Below are 16,107 nucleotides of genomic sequence, written 5' to 3'. Positions count from 1 at the left end.
TTATCGGGTTTTCAAAGGGAATTTAATAAAAAAAAAAAAAGCAACTTTTGTGTTGTTTCCCTAAGAGCCAAACATAAACAGTGGTTATCGGGTTTTCAAAGGGAATTTAATAAAAAAAAAAAAAAGCAACTTTTGTGTTGTTTCCCTAAGAGCCAAACATAAACAGTGGTATCTTTTTATTCATGTGTGCTGCAGGCCCGTCTTTACCTTTGAAATCTACTTACCTTCAGAACGTGCATTTTTATTTGGAGCTGAAACATCTCAAGCTCAAAGAAAATGGACAGAGGCAATAGCCAAGGTAATGAAATATTACGTATTTACCCTAAGTCCAGAGAATGCTCTTAACTTGGGTTCTGTGGTGTAGCTTCAGAGAGCCATAGAAATTTTACACAAGGTTCTGGGAAAAATGTCCATACTAAATTAAGCTTTCAAAGCTTATAGTCAAAAGAGATTATGAGTTTCCTTCTTATAGCCTTAAGCAGAGAAAAAAATAATAATAATGTAGGACCCTGGAGGAATCATTCTTTGAATTCAGGCCCTGTTACGATGATTAAGATCTTTTCACTATGGTGAAGTCATTTCTATGTATGTCTCTTCACAGGTAGATACGTTATTTGTTGTATACACAAAGGGGAAAGGAGCAGATCCAGTAAAAGATATAAATGGAGACAAACATTGAAGGTTGACATTTTGAAAAATGCCACAAATGTCTTCCCATAGAAGATGTCTTCCCATTTCAATTCTATGTATATCAAAAAAAGTGGTTTGAGATGCTGTCATTTGAAAATACATTAGATGTCTTCCCATTTCAATTCTATGTATATCAAAAAAAGTGGTTTGAGATGCTGTCATTTGAAAATACATTATAGCTGTGCAGTTTTAAGATTGATAGCAAGTTTAAATAATTGTTTTGAAATTTGAGTTACTTCTAAATTTTTTGGGTAGAAAAACTGGTTTACATGTTTTTTTGCTTTCCCTCAAGTCCGTAGGTAGGGAAGGGGATTTCCTATTTGCACTGTATTTATTACTTTTCTGTATTTGTTTTAACAGCATTTTGTTCCCTTTGTTGCTGAAAACTTAACAGAAGCCGACTATGATTTGATTGGTCAACTCTACTACAAAGACTGCCATGCCCTGGATCAGTGGAGAAAAGGCTGGTTTTCTATGGAAAAGTCTAGTTTGCGCTTTTGTCTTCAAATGCAAGAAGTTCAGGAAGATAGAATGTACTTAAGAAGACTGCAGGAGCTGAGTAAGATTTTTGTTCCTCTTTCATCTTCAGTTTCTTTATTGCATATGATAACAGTAGCTTTTACATAAAATTATGACACTTGACTTCCCAACATGACTAAGTACTATTAATAATTGTGTCTTAATGGGTATTTAGTGTCATGTTTTAAATCGGGGATTCATGCTTTTCTCCTCTCTCTCCAGCAATCAGCACAGTGGTTCAAAATGGGGAAAAAATTGATGTCTTGCTCTTGGTAGAAAAAGGAAGGTAAGTGCATTTTTGCTTTTTACTTTTTATTGCAATAACTCTAGGGAGTAGGGTGTTTTGGTTATTGTGCTTGAGAGAGAACCCCTATTTTATAGCCTGTTGGAAGTTTGTACACATACATACACACACGCACGCACGCACGCACACTCTTCAGTAGAAAGAATACACCAATAAAGCTTGCAGATTTTTATGTTTGTTATGAAAAAGTCAGTGTGATCAATTATACTTTTCTGTAGACTTTGAAATATTTTTTCACATTTAAGTATTTGGAAGCAGTTTGGCAGTTGTAAATATGTTTTTGGTGTTGGTATGCATGTGAGTCCTGCAAACATAAAACTTGATTTCTTTAATTTATTCACTTTTTCAACAAATATTAAGCACCTACTCTGTATCAGATACTATTATAGGTACTGGAGATTCAGTGCTGAATAAAATGGACATGGTTTATGCCCTCAGGAAGTATATGCACTCTTGGTAGAAATAGAATATAAGCAGACAAAAAAAAATTATGACATAGTATCATGTCCATCAATTTTAAATGTTAGAAGAAAAACAAGGTGAAGAGAGAGAGCATGATGGAGCAATATTCTTTTGTAGATAGGGTGGTAAGAGAGGATACCTTTGATTAGAGATGTGCACAAGGTCAAGAAGCAAACCATGGAGCGGTCCGAATAGAGTGTTCCAGGTATAGAGTCAGAGATGTTCCAAAGACCCTGACAGTGGGCTGTACTTAGCACGTTCACGGTCGGCAAACAAGCTGCTGTTGGATGGGAGATTCGAAAAAGTTTGAGAGTGGAAAGAAATTATTTCAGAGATCTCTCAGGGCCTACTCCTTTATGACCTTGACCTATGACCAAGGTCCTAATAGGACCTGGACAAATCATAATATGTCAGGATTTGAATTTTATTTTAAGTGTGATGGAAGGCTGCTCATTTTGGGAGCCAGGAAGTGGAATGATCTGACTTTGGTGTTTAAAATGCTTCTGTGATTCCAGATGAATAAGCTCTTGGGGTACAAGAGTGACTGTGAGTGTCCAGTTAGGATGCTGCTACAGAGGCCAGGCAAGAGATGGCCATGTAAGAAAATAGTGTTGAGTGGTTAGAGCCATTGTGAAGGCAGAGGAGGCCAGAGGGTTTATTGTTGGGTCAGATGAGTGTAAGAGTTATGGTTACCCCAGGATTTTGGCCTGAGCAAGTACATGAATGATAATGCTGTTTTTTCCAGATAACAAATATAAGAGAGTAGAATTAGGATATTAGTAAGTTTAGGGTAGTAGGTTGAGAATTTGATATGGGAAATGGTAACCTTGAGATGTCTATCTGACAGCGAAGTGGGCTTAGTTAGTGGCCACGTGGATATACAAGTCTAGAATTAAGTGGAGAGGTTGCAACTGGAAATAGAGGTTTGAGAATCATCAGCGCATTGATATCATTTATCCAATGATCTGGGTGGATTCATGTAGACAAAGAGTATGGACCGAAAATAGACTCGAAGATGAGCGCTAGGGACTCCAGCAATTAGAGATTAGGCAGAGGGGGATGATCCAGAAGAAGAGCCGAGGAATCAGCTGCTGAGTCGTGTCACAACATTTAGATAGAGTCTCTTGAACAAACTTTTTAAAATTTTTTTATCATTTGCTTTATCATTTAAAATTCCTTAATTACAGTGATGTAGTATGTTTAGCTCTACGAGAGTACAAAATAATTTGCAAAACCATCTATAATATAAAAATAAAGCTGAATTAGCTTTCCCTTTGGTAATTTGCTTTGCTGGTGCCATGGATAATGACTTTCAGCAGTTGTCTGAACCTGTCTTCTCTTCAGTTTCGTGGGATGACATCAACAGCTTTAGACAGCAAGCATATTGCTGTTTAGATATTTATGTCAGAGGGTGTTTTTAAATTTACAGGCATAATTAGTATTCAGTGTTTTTACTCATTTATTTCTGGGATTATAATGGTTCATGATATTTGAGATTCTCATTTTTGGTACCAGGTGATGGTTTCACCGTACTTTCAGAGTACTGTTCATTATGTGTTCACAAGTAACAATGAGGTAGTATTATGTTTAGATAGTATTATATAATTAAAGTACTAGCAGGATATAGTTTTTACAGTCATCTATTCATATTTGTGGAATGCCTGTTGCCTCCTACAATGATGGCGGGAAAAAAGTTGGCAGCAATACAGAATTGGAGTCTGAACTCCCAGAGCTTACGTTTTTAAACAAATAAACCAGCAGCAACTTGTTAGTTGAATTTATTGCATTTATCGTTTATATTATCAGGTTACTATAGCCAAAGTGTTTTTTGTTTTGTTCTGTTTTTATCATTTTCAGGCTAAGAAGGATTTGACCAATGATACTGAGGTTTTAATTAAAATGTTACAAGCATGGATTAAAATGTAGCAAACAGGAATTAGGATTATTGTAATCAGTTTGATAAATTTTTATTTAATGCTTATTGCATGCAGTGTATTCTCTCATGAATGCAAAATAGGGAAGCCAGAAGACCAAATGTTTTGTTATTTTGTAACATCTTGACCTTTCCACTGGACTGCAGGAATCAGTAGGTGAACTCAGTTACACTCTAAGTTCATGGAATAGTTAAAAACTAATGGAATTACAAAATAATGGTCAGAGCTACTTAATCGTGTTTTTGACAATTCCAAAATTTTTATCTGCATGTGTTATTAACAAGTTATGTTGCAAGCCTTTTTACTAAAGTGAGGAACAAGGAATGTGTCAGAAGTACAGGGACAAATATATAACCAAGTTATTTTCCTTAAATCTCTTTGAACAGCTGCCATACAAAATGTACCATTTGAAAACAACTATATTTATCACATGCTTATATCCTGCTTTCCCTATTTTCTTCAAGTCAATGATATTCTAACAATAAAAAGAATATAATGATGAGCATGTGTATCGAACCCACTGTATCAGGCACTGTTCCAAGCACTTTAACAGACTTCCAGTGCCTATGTGGGGTTGAGGAGGGTAATTTCTTATCCTTTAAGGTAAAGCTGCCAGTTATTCCAGCAAAAATGGTTTTATTGGGAAACAGAGAATTGTAGTTAGAGACAAGCACACTTCAATGAAAGAAGCATAGGCAAGTCTGGAGAACAAAAGAAAAGGAGTAATCTTTGGGAACTTGTGGGGTGAGGGGGGTGGGGGTAAAGAGGTGGGTTTATAAATAAAACGTCTTGCAAAGTAAAACTGGCAATTTATACTGGCCTTTGATTGGTTGAGTTGTGATGATTTCTCATTGGCTGGACAGTTGCTGATGAAGAGAAACCTTTCTTCTTCCTGCCTGAGTGGTAAAGAAGTGTTCTAAGCAGTATGGCTTGCAAGATTCCCTTCCTCTTGGTTCTGCAAATAACTAGTGGTTATGCATGAGAGCTCCCCCTTCTGGTCTTCTGACTGGGTTCTAAACTAGATTTTCTTTTATTATTAATTTTCAAAAATCCATTTTGAAATCATGGTGAGGTCAGTTTGTAACTTAACAACCTAAAGATTCTTTTCCTTTTAAAACAAGAATTAAGGGGCACCTGAGTGGCTCAGTCAGTTAAGCATCTGCCCTCAGCTCAGGTCGTGACTCCAGGGTCCTGGGATTCAGTCCTGTGTCCGGCTTTCTGCTCAGTGGGGAGCCTGCTTCTCTCTCTCCCTCTGCCTGCTGCTTCCCCTGCTTGTGCCCTCTCTGTCCCTCTTTCTCACTCTCTGTCAAATAAAATCTTAAAAGAAAATAAAACAAGAATTAAGTTTAATTTACTCACACCAAATCATTCTCAAGAATTAAGTCAACAAATGTACCAGGATCCTGGGTAAATAATACTAAGTTACCAGAATTTAAAATTTCAGCATTTTATGAGAAACTTTTATTAGAAAAAATCATTTTGTTAGAAAATATTTTGTTAGAAATATACATATCTCCATATAATTCTTATCTAATAAAAAGAGAGCAGAAAGAAGGGAGGTCAGAAGTGTGATAGTTAAGAATGAACTTGGGAAAGGGAAGCAAGGGCAAAAATGAACTGTTGGGACATCACCAAGATCAAAAGCTTTTGCACAGCAAAGGAAACAGTTAACAAAACCAAAAGACAACTGACAGAATGGGAGAAGATATTTGCAAACGACATTTCAGATAAAGGGCTAGTATCTAAAATCTATAAAGAACTTAACCAAACTCAACACCCCAAAGAACAAATAATCCAATCAAGAAATGGGCAGAGAACATGAATAGACATTTCTGCAAAGAAGATATCCAGATGGCCAATAGACACGTGAAAAAATGCTCCACATCACTCAGCATCAGGGAAATACAAATCAAAGCCATAGTGAGATACCACCTCACACCAGTCAGAATGGATAAAATTAACAAGTCAGGAAATGACATGCTGGCGAGGATGCAGAGAAAGGGGAACCCTCCTACATTGTTGGTGGGAATGCAAGCTGGTGCAACCACTCTGGAAAGCAGCATGGAGGTTCCTCAAAAAGTTGGAAATAGAGCTACCATATGACCCAACAATTGCACTACTGGGTATTTACCTTTAAGATACAAATGTAGTGATCTGAAGGGGCACGTGCACCCGAATGTTTATAGCAGCAATGTCCACAATAGCCAAACTATGGAAAGAACCTAGATGTCCATCAACAGATGAATGGATAAAGAAGTGGTGTATGTATGTGTGTTAGTGTGTGTGTGTGTGTGTGTGTGTGTGTGTGTGTGTGTGTTTGTTTATATAATGGAATACTATGCAGCCATCAAAAGAAATGAAACCTTGCCATTTGCAGCGATGTGGTTGGAACTAGAGGGTATTATGCTTAGCGAAATAAGTCAGTCAGAGAGACAACTATCATATGAACTCCCTGATATGAGGAAGTGGAGATGCAAAAGGTGCGGGGGTTGGTGGGTAAGAAAAGAATAAATGAAACAAGATGGGATCGGGAGGGGGACCATAAAAGACTCTTTTAATTTTTTTTTTTTAATTTTATTTATTTGTTAGAAAGAAAGAGAGAGACAGAGCGCAAGCACAGGCAGACAGAGTGGCAGGCTAGAGGCAGAGGGAGAAGCAGGCTCCCTGCCGAGCAAGGAGCCTGATGTGGGACTCAATCCCAGGAGGCTGGGATCATGACCTGAGCCGAAGGCAGCTGCTTAACCAACTGAGCCACCCAGGCGTCCCCCATAAGAGACTCTTAACGTCACAAAGCAAACTGAGGAGTCAGGGGGAGGAGGTAGGGAAAGGATAATGGGGTTATGGACATTGGGGAGGGTATGTGCTATAGTGAGTGCTGTGAAGTGTGTAAACCTGGAGATTCACAGACCTGTACCCCTGGGGCTAATAATACATTATATGTTTATAAAAAATTTAAAAATTAAAAAAAAAAAAAGAATGAGCCTGGGAGATTGTAAGTGTGCTAGATCATAAACACAATGAAGAGAGTGCAGATGTACCAGCAATGGCATCTTGTGTGGGGCAAAGTAGGCTCTCATATTTATATATCTGTGTATTTATATACACATATACACACATATACTTATATGCACATATACATACATACACATGTATATATATGCATGTGTGTGTATTTATATATGTACATGTTATGTGAATAAATTACCTTCATATAGAGAATAATGGGAAAAGAGCAGGTTTAAAAGGGAGCTTGGGAAATAATGAGTTTGATTTTAGATGTGTTGAACATGAGTTGCTTATAAACATCTAAGAACAAAGTGCTAGGAGGAAATTATATTTATGGATCTAGTGTTCCTGTAAAGGTTAATGGGGTGGAGTTACGGATTCTGGAGTCACCATTATATAGAAGGAAGAACAGGAAGTCACTTAGGAAGAGTCTATAGAGTGAGAAGGGAGGAATTTGTGTGTTGGAGCCTGGATGAATGAATACACATCATTTCAGAGGCTGAGTAATTGTTAGGGTGAAGTAGCTGCCTTGGGTTTATTAGCTAGTTTATCCAGAAAGTGAGACAAGAAACCAAGAGAGAAGGGCGTCCCAAAACCCAGGGCGAGAGAGTGTTACAAGAAGGCAGGAACGGTCAGAGCTGTTAGTTGCTGGGTGACAAGGGCACATACTTCATTGGATAATTGATGCGGAGTCCATCTAGTGACTTTGAAGTAAGCAGAAGTGATAAAGCAGACACTGGGTTAGATTAAAAGCCTGGGGATTGAGTAACTTGAAACAGCTCCTGAGGAGCTTGGCGAGGATGTCTGCGGATTAATAGGATTCTCGAGGTAGAAGGGATTTGTCCCAGGAAGGGCATGTGTGTGCACTTTGTTTTAGATGGTTTGAGCTTGTGCAAGTTTAAATTCTCATGGAAGGAGGCACAAAAAGGGAGATAGTGAAGGTATAAGAGAGAAGACAAGAAGAAAGCAAGGCATCTTGATTGTAACAGGCAGAAGAGAGGAATTGATGGACAGTTTTGGATGTTGGAAACTTTCTGGATCTCGTGGGTGGAATCTTACCTATCTGATGGTTTGTGAACTAGGACAACTCCCAAGGTTTTTTGGCCTGAGTAACTTTACGAATGGTTGTATCGTTTACCGAGATAGGAAATGTGTGCTCCTCTCCTGGTACTTAAACAAGGCCAGTTAATTATAGATGTCTTTGCTTAAGAGCTGTTTTAATACCATGTCAAAAGAAGAAAATTTCATTGAATTTCCCTCCTTTTCATCTCTTTTTTGATCTCTTAGTCTCTTGGGAAATTATGACTGTAAGTTAAAGTAGATTGTTAGACTTGTCAATGACAGATAAAATTGTGGCTTTAGGAAATAAAACAACTTCCAATTATTCATGTTGATGGCATACAGAGATACTGTGAATAACTGAAAGAGAGGGAAACCAACCAGCTCTGAGTTTAACCTTTTTTTTTTTTTCTTCTTTTGCTAGTAATATCTTGAACTGGAATTGCAAATCATAAATAAATTTAATAAATTAATTTTACATCCTTTCCGTGTCCTTGTCTACATTTGATTAAGGTGCTAAAATATATGAGTATTTCTTAAAGCCAAGGAGGAGGAAGAACTCCCTGAACTGGAAAAGTTCATAAATTGATAATCATCCACTGAACATAGTCACTATTTTTTTAAAATTATTTTTATTTACTTATTTATTTTTAAAGATTTTATTTATTTCACAGACAGAGATCACAAGTAGGCAGAGAGGAAGGGAAGCAGGCTCCCTGCTGAGCAGAGAGCCGGATGTGGGGGCTCAATCCCAGGACCCTGAGATCATGACCTGAGCTGAAGGTAGAGGCTTTAACCCACTGAGCCACCCCGGTGCCCCATAGTCACTATTTAGATACATATTTTAATCTTCCTGGTGATTTTCTCTAGGTTCATAGCATGACTGTATTTAAACAGTAAAATATTGCAATAATATTTTGCACACGCCGAGCATTTTTCCTCTAAAAAGCTCTAAACAGAAGGTGTTCCAGATGATGTCGCTTTAGTGTGTATTCTTTGTATACTTTAAAAATTATTATTTTAGAAAATAAAGCTTTCTTGATTACACTTATGGGTTTCTGGCATGCTATTTGGTGCTATTATTGGGACTTAGATTTTGCTTTTCTTTATGCATTAGTTAGGACTTCTTTGTGTGAAAAAAAAATACTGTTTTTGAATATCTACTATTAGTGAATGTTCTGGACCATGAGGTCAGAAGGCATTTTCCTGGGTAGTAGCTTGTATATTCATTCACTCTACCTGGAATGTTGAAAGCATCCTTTTCTTAAAATTTGAAAACAATTTCTGCACTTTAGCCTGCACACTCTGTGTATCTTTTTCTGATGAATAAGCTGCTCTGTTCACAGCCTTCACTTTCTGTAGCTATATGCCCATTTGTCAGAGACACCTGTTACTAAGCTTTTATTGAAAGGTTGTTGGATACAATGAATACAGTATGGATAACTCAGATATGTTATCAGAAACAGAGAAGAGTGGCATTTTTATTTGTTTGTTTTTAGTGGGAGTTTGTTTTCTGGGACTCATTGGTTGACCTATAGTAAAGCATAAAGTACTTCATGGCTCCCAAGCCTGGGTGTATTCAGTTTTAATTGCAAATTCCAGACAAAAAGAAGCTAACACTGGAGAGTAAACGCTTCCATCAGTATATTCCACAGTTATCGGACAGACTACTTTTCTCAGTTTGGGAGATTAAGTCCTGAGTTAAAGATTCTTATTTCATATCAATTTATTTCATATGATGGGTTTTTTTCCCCCCTCTTGAATTGTATTTTGTAGCAGCTGAGATGTTAGCAATACTCTGGAGGGTGAATTATCTTAAAGTGGTTTCTAAATTGTGCATGTAATTGCAAATTAAATAGTAGCCGATCGCCCACAATATCAGCTTGACTGCTTTTGTAACTTTCTGATGATTTAATTCATAGAGATCGTTTAGTCTGAATGTTGCCAAGACAAACAAGAGATTCTTCTCTCTCACCATGTCTTACTGGTTTTGCAAAAAGAAAGGGACTATTCAAACTTATAAAGTCATTTTTTTTTGTTAAAAAGAATTATAATATTGGGAATGCATGACTATTTAACACAAAAGTAGATTTTAAAGTATATATTATTTCCTTCCAAAGTTTCTCTTACTCAGTTTAAAGCACCATCCATATACTAGAATGTAAGCTTATGAACAAGTAAATGTGATATTATCTGAAAACATACGAAAGAATGAGAAGATCGCTTCTTAATAAATGGGAGCAGGATTACATGTATGTGTGTGTGTCTGTGTGTGTATGTATTTTTTTAAAGATAAGACTATTTAACTGGATCTGGAATTCTAGATAGGATTTCAGTAGAAAAAAATGAGGGGGCTAAGAGACTGAAGTATCCCAGGAGGTGGAAACAATAGGTTCAGAGGAATAGGATGGTCAGGGAACAATGCCAGTGCCAGTTGGCCTTGACCTTTAGTTCCTGAGGAGGCAGCATGATCCAGTGACCCTGGAAAGATAGATTGACACCTTGATAGACGTATCCTTTCACATGTGGCTCAGTACTGATCTGGATATCAGTATTATCAGTTAAATGTAATTAATAATTTGCCTTGTTCTGGAAAGGGTTGCAGGCTCTTTACAAGGGTCCAGAAGATGTCTTTTTTTAAGAGGTATTTTAAAACTTAAAAAAAAAAATGCTTCTGTTTAAATTGTGAATTTGGATTTATTCTGCAGCCAGTGGAACACTATTAAAGCTTTTAAGCAGACTTGAAACAGGGCTGTTTCTTCATTCTTGTAGGTGATTGCCTAATAGTGTGCAAATATGAGATTGTAAAATGGAGCCTTTGCCTTCCTGGGGAGTTAGGTGCTTTGCCACTTTTTACTGAACTTTTGGCTTCAGAGGAAACAAGATATTTAGAACAGTATTTCTTTCTGCATTATTTTTGTGACACAGTCTCTGTATCTGCAGATTTTCTTCACAATTGTTTGTTTGCTTCTGGCTAAGCTTCCATTCAGATAAGCAAACTCTTATCTGAAGGTGTGGGGAAAAATATTGTATCTTTGTAAATTAAAATAAAAGGGATCTATGGGTACAATGACTAAAGAAAATGTGCCAGACCCCCATTTCTGACAATGAAGAAATAACTCGCATGGTACATGACCTCCCATTTCAAACAACTAGAAAGCCAGACAAAATGTATGAACCTGTTTTCAGAGTCTGGGACAGTAGGCATTCCAGGATTGTTGATTATGGAGAGAAGGGAAACAAGCGAAGTGAGATTTGAGATCACCTTGTCTCTCTACCTGTAGGCACTTTTCAGTCCCTGGCCCAGAGATAGGGGAGATTGAAGCAGAATGTGGTGGCTTTGCTACCTTGCAAAGGTAGAAATGGGAGTTTAGGGAATCTGTAGTAGCTAAAATTTTCCAGAGAGAGTGTTAGAACAGAGGTAAGTATGTAGAAGAGAGTTTTGGAAATCTTCATAGATGTATCCTTTCACATGTGGCTCAGTACTGATCTGGATGTTTGTTGGATGAGATTCCCAGAGGTCAGGCAGAAACACCTTCCATGGTATTATGAGCTGAAGAGTTCCCAGAGCTCAGAGGGCACTGGAGGGCATTCACACCCCATCCAGCGAGGTGAGACCTCATTACACATACAGCGTATTGGTAGAGACCCCAAAATGGTAGCACCATAGATTTAAGGCAAAACTAGCCGTAGGATAAAGTTAGATTTATTTTTACCTCATTACTAAGCTTAAAAACAGACCTCCAAAGGACCCCAGTGCTCCACAAGTAATTTAGTTGCCAGGGGTCGAACAGGCAAATGATGCCAAAATAAACACCAGTACTCTCTAAGGGAAAACAGCAGTCCTGACACTCTGCATTCATAATGTCTAGCATATAATTGAAATTACTAGTGTTGTGGAAAAGCTACAAGTCAGTTCACAGGAACAGTACCAGAAGAGAAGGATAATCGAATTAGCAAAGATTCTAAACAGTAATTATTAAATTTTATAAATTTATCCAAAGATGTAGAAAAAAACATGAACAATGAGGAAAAATGGGTAATTAAAAAAAGAACCAAATGGAATTTGTAAATCTGAGGAATACATTCTCTGTAAAGAAAACTTCACTATCAGCTTAATGTAGATTCTACATAAAAAAGAGATCAGTGACCTTGAAAGATCAATGACCTTGAAAGATGCTAATAGCTACCAAAACACAAGCATGGAGAGGAAAAAGACTAAATAAAATCAGCAGAGTTTCAGTGACCAGTGGGGCAATATCAAGCAGTCTCATGTAAGTGTTAGAATCCCAAAATGAGGGAGGAGAGAGAAGTCAAAAAATCTTTGAAGAATTATAGGTAAATTTATATGAAATTGATAAAAACTGTTAACCCACATATGTACCAAGATCAGCAAACCTCAGGCATATGATAATCAAATTTCTGAAAACCATTGTGAGGGAAAAATAAATAAATAAATAAGCACCAAGAGAAAAAAGACATTAAATATAGGTGACAAAGAAGAGAGTGTCGTGCAAACCAGAAAATAGAATACTGAAATCCTCTCAAATGCTGGAGAAAAACAAACAAAACAACTAACAGAAAAACAAAAACAAAAAAACCCTCAAATAAGGAAACCAGTAGCTGTTAACCTAAAATACTAAATTGAGCAAAAATATATCTTTCGGAAATGAAAGCAAAATTGTTATGGCCAAATAAATGCTGACTTACACTATAAGACAATGTTTTCATTTTTGTGTGAATGCATAAGATAGTCCCTTTTTCAGTCATATAAGTGGGGCGTGCTGTTAGATTTTTGGTTGTGTTTAAAACGCTCTTTATGTAATTGTATTTTTTTTTATACAGTCAAATTTATTGATCTTATTTGTGAAGACATTCTGGTTTTGGGCAGTAGACTGGGCTCGAATATGATAGTCTATCTAGACTCTGTGGTTATTAAATTGCAATTTTGAGAAAATTGTTTTTGTAAGTCCTGGGGCTTGGTTTCTAGGTCTTATCGAACTGTCTTGATTCATTATAAGGATATAAGAATGTTTCGTTATATGACATTGAAGTCCCCTTTAAAATTTATTTTTGAGAAGTGCATAATTAGAATAATTTATTTCTCTGTAGTTAGAGTTCTTCAAAGTAAGTTTTCAAATTTTCCAGATATAAATGAAATATTTCTTTGAAATTCTTATCTAGAAATGTAAAATCATTGTTTGATAATACTTGGAATCAAAAAGTCGGCCAACATTTGTGTTGAAAATATCTTTTGATACTTTATTCCAGGCACAGAGATAAGATAAGCATCACAGAGAAAGTTGTTGAGCTGAGGCTATTAAATGTCACACATCTACTTCACTAGATGCCGTATTTTAGGATTCAGTGTTTGACAAATTGACTCAGGAGTTAACTTGTCATTACTTGTTCTATCCCTCACTAGTTCACAAGGAGACAGCTAAACTTGTCATCATGGGATTTCTTCTGAATAGAAAGAAAACTTAAAATTCGAAATGTGCACAGTTCACGGCAGAATTATACTGATATTGCAGAAAGGTTGTTGCATTTTGGATTTCTTTAACTGCTTACTGAAATACCCACTGTACCTGTTTGTTTATAAGCAAGTGATACCAAATACTTTGTATATATTTATAGTTTAAGTGTCAAGTTAAAAAATTATGTAAGAATCAACAAAAATTAAAACTTTCCCTTTACCTAAGCTCTTGAATTTAGCAAGTCCTAATTTTGATTGTCTACATAATGTGGGGGCTTGATATTTCTCAGAGAAGTTACCTGAGTTACATAGTTTCAGTTAGACAAATTATACCAAGCAATAGAGGCTCTTGATGATATGACATAAACAGAAAGGCTAAAGCATGTCAGCACTATTACAACAAGTGTCAGATTTCTTCAAAAAGAAAATTACAGAAACAGGAGGTCTGTTCTGATGCAGTGGAGAATAAGAACAGTATATCCATGTGTCAGAAAGCAAAAGACGAAAATTACAGATACGCATGTCCAGGAGGAAGTAGGCATCCTAGGAAGTTCAGAAATGTTAGCGTTGTGTCTAGTAAGGTGCTTCTAGCTTTATCTTCTTAGAGAAACATTTATAGAAAAGAAGCTGAAGGAAAGAAAGGTGGACTTTTATTTCTTTTTAAGTTAGGGCTAGTGAATTACCAGGAATGTAAGATGAGACCCCCCCACCACAAAAAACAAAATAATACAAAAAATACAACAACCTAGTGTTCATGCAGCTCATTTCTTTCTCTTCAGGGTGAATCCAAAGTAGCCCACTCAGAGTTTGAAATCAAGATCAAAGAGTTCTACTTTGTTGTAAATACACAGCAGTGATTACTTTTACTTTGCAAAGTAAAAGTGATTACTTTTAACTTGTGTTTCAAACCAAATTTTTTCTACCTACTGATAGGGTTTTAAAACTATTATGAACCACGAAATGCCACACACAGTGCTCATGACTAGACATATGAAAACGCTTTCTTCCTTACCTCTCTATGCAAGTTTGGGTTCTAGCAGCCAAACATTTATGCATAGAACAGATGGTATAAGGGAGGGCAAATCAGCTACTCATAATTAAGGCGGGGCACACATACTAAGCATCTGGACATTAGGGATAGGACATTAAGGATGGAGTGCCAGGGAGGGTTATCTGGAGTATACTTGGGGGAGAGTTGGAGTAGCCAACCAAAGATCAGGAGATACTTACTGCAATAAAATGTGATTTTTTTTTTTTAAACTGTTGTCTTTAATGTAGGAGACTGGCAGAGTTGGAGGGGAAAATATGGGCCAGGTCATAAAGGCCTTTTAATATTGAAAACTCCAGAGCTGGAGAAGGCAAATGATTAGGAAATGATGCCATTGGCTTTGCACTTATTTATTTATAAATTCATTTTTAATTTTTTTTAATTCAAGTGTAGTTGACATGTAATGTTAGTTTGGGCGTACACGTAGTGATTCAACATTCATATAGATAGTGAAGTGATCACCATAATAAATCTGTCTACCATCTGTCACCTTAAAAGATTATTACATATTTTACATTTCCTGGGCAGTACATTGTATCCTCATGTCACATCTCTTTTAACTGGATGTTTGTACCTCTTGTTTTCTACTTAGTTTGTACCCTTCCCCAGTTTTCCCTTCCCCTTCTCTCTCCTCCTCTCTGGCAACCACCATGTCTAACCACTGTATCTAAGGTTCAATATCTATTTTTGTTTCTTAGATTCCACATATAAGTGAAATCATTTATTTGTCTTTCTCTGACATATGTCACTTAGTATAATACCGTCTCTGTCCATCCATGTTGTCAAAAATGGCAAGATTTTAGGCTTTTATATGGCTGAGTAATGTTTCAAACATCTACATATACACATAGATGTATATACATATACTGTCAGTGTCTTCCTTTATGTCTCCCCCCCCATGTGTGTGTGTGTATGTGTGTGTCTTTATGAAAATCCACCCCCCCCCACTTTGTCTTTCGATTGGAATATTTAGTTCATTTACATTTGACGTAGTTATTGATAGATATGTACCTATTGCCATTTTGTTGATTGTTTTCTGTTGTTGTAGTTTTTCTGTTCCTTTCTTCTTCTTCTCCCTTCCGTTATGATTTCGTGACATTTGGTCCCTAGTGTTAAGTTTGTATTCCTTTTTCTTCTTCTTCTTTTTTTTTTTTGGTGCAGATTTTATAGATATTTGGTTTTTGGTTTCCATGAGGTTCATATATAATATCCTTAATCTACAGTCATTTGCTTTAAGTTAATGGTTATGTTCAAAGCACTACATTTTAACTGCCTACCTCCCACCACTTTTTATGTTTTTGATATCACATTTTACCCATTATTATCATGTGTGTCCTTTAACTATGTAGTCCTAGATGATTTTACTACTTTTGTCTTGTAATCTATATTCGAGCTTTGTAAGTTGCTAGGCCCACTCCCTTTACTATATATATTTACCATTACCAATGAGATATTTTTTCTTTCATAGTTTTTTTTTTAATTTTTTATTTTTTATAAATATATATTTTTATCCCCAGGGGTACAGGTCTGTGAATCACCAGGTTTATACACTTCACAGCACTCACCAAAGCACATACCCTCCCCAATGTCCATAATCCCACCCCCCGTC

At 36.5% G+C, this 16,107-nt stretch overlaps 1 protein-coding gene across 3 annotated transcripts in view; it reads left to right on the top strand.

Annotated features, from left to right (window-relative positions):
* Positions 1–16,107, top strand: part of ARAP2 (ArfGAP with RhoGAP domain, ankyrin repeat and PH domain 2) — a 188,265-nt gene that overhangs the window by 92,783 nt on the left and 79,375 nt on the right. For all 3 annotated transcript variants that reach the window (XM_059382216.1, XM_059382226.1, XM_059382208.1), the window contains 3 exons: positions 196–298; positions 1,051–1,249; positions 1,432–1,495. In XM_059382216.1, the coding sequence (XP_059238199.1) occupies positions 196–298; positions 1,051–1,249; positions 1,432–1,495 (366 nt within the window). The remainder of the gene's footprint in view (positions 1–195; positions 299–1,050; positions 1,250–1,431; positions 1,496–16,107) is intronic.

The sequence above is a fragment of the Mustela nigripes genome, chromosome 1, assembly GCF_022355385.1.
Source record: "Mustela nigripes isolate SB6536 chromosome 1, MUSNIG.SB6536, whole genome shotgun sequence".
Taxonomy (NCBI): domain Eukaryota; kingdom Metazoa; phylum Chordata; class Mammalia; order Carnivora; family Mustelidae; genus Mustela; species Mustela nigripes.
This window is presented reverse-complemented; position numbering and strand designations above follow the sequence as displayed.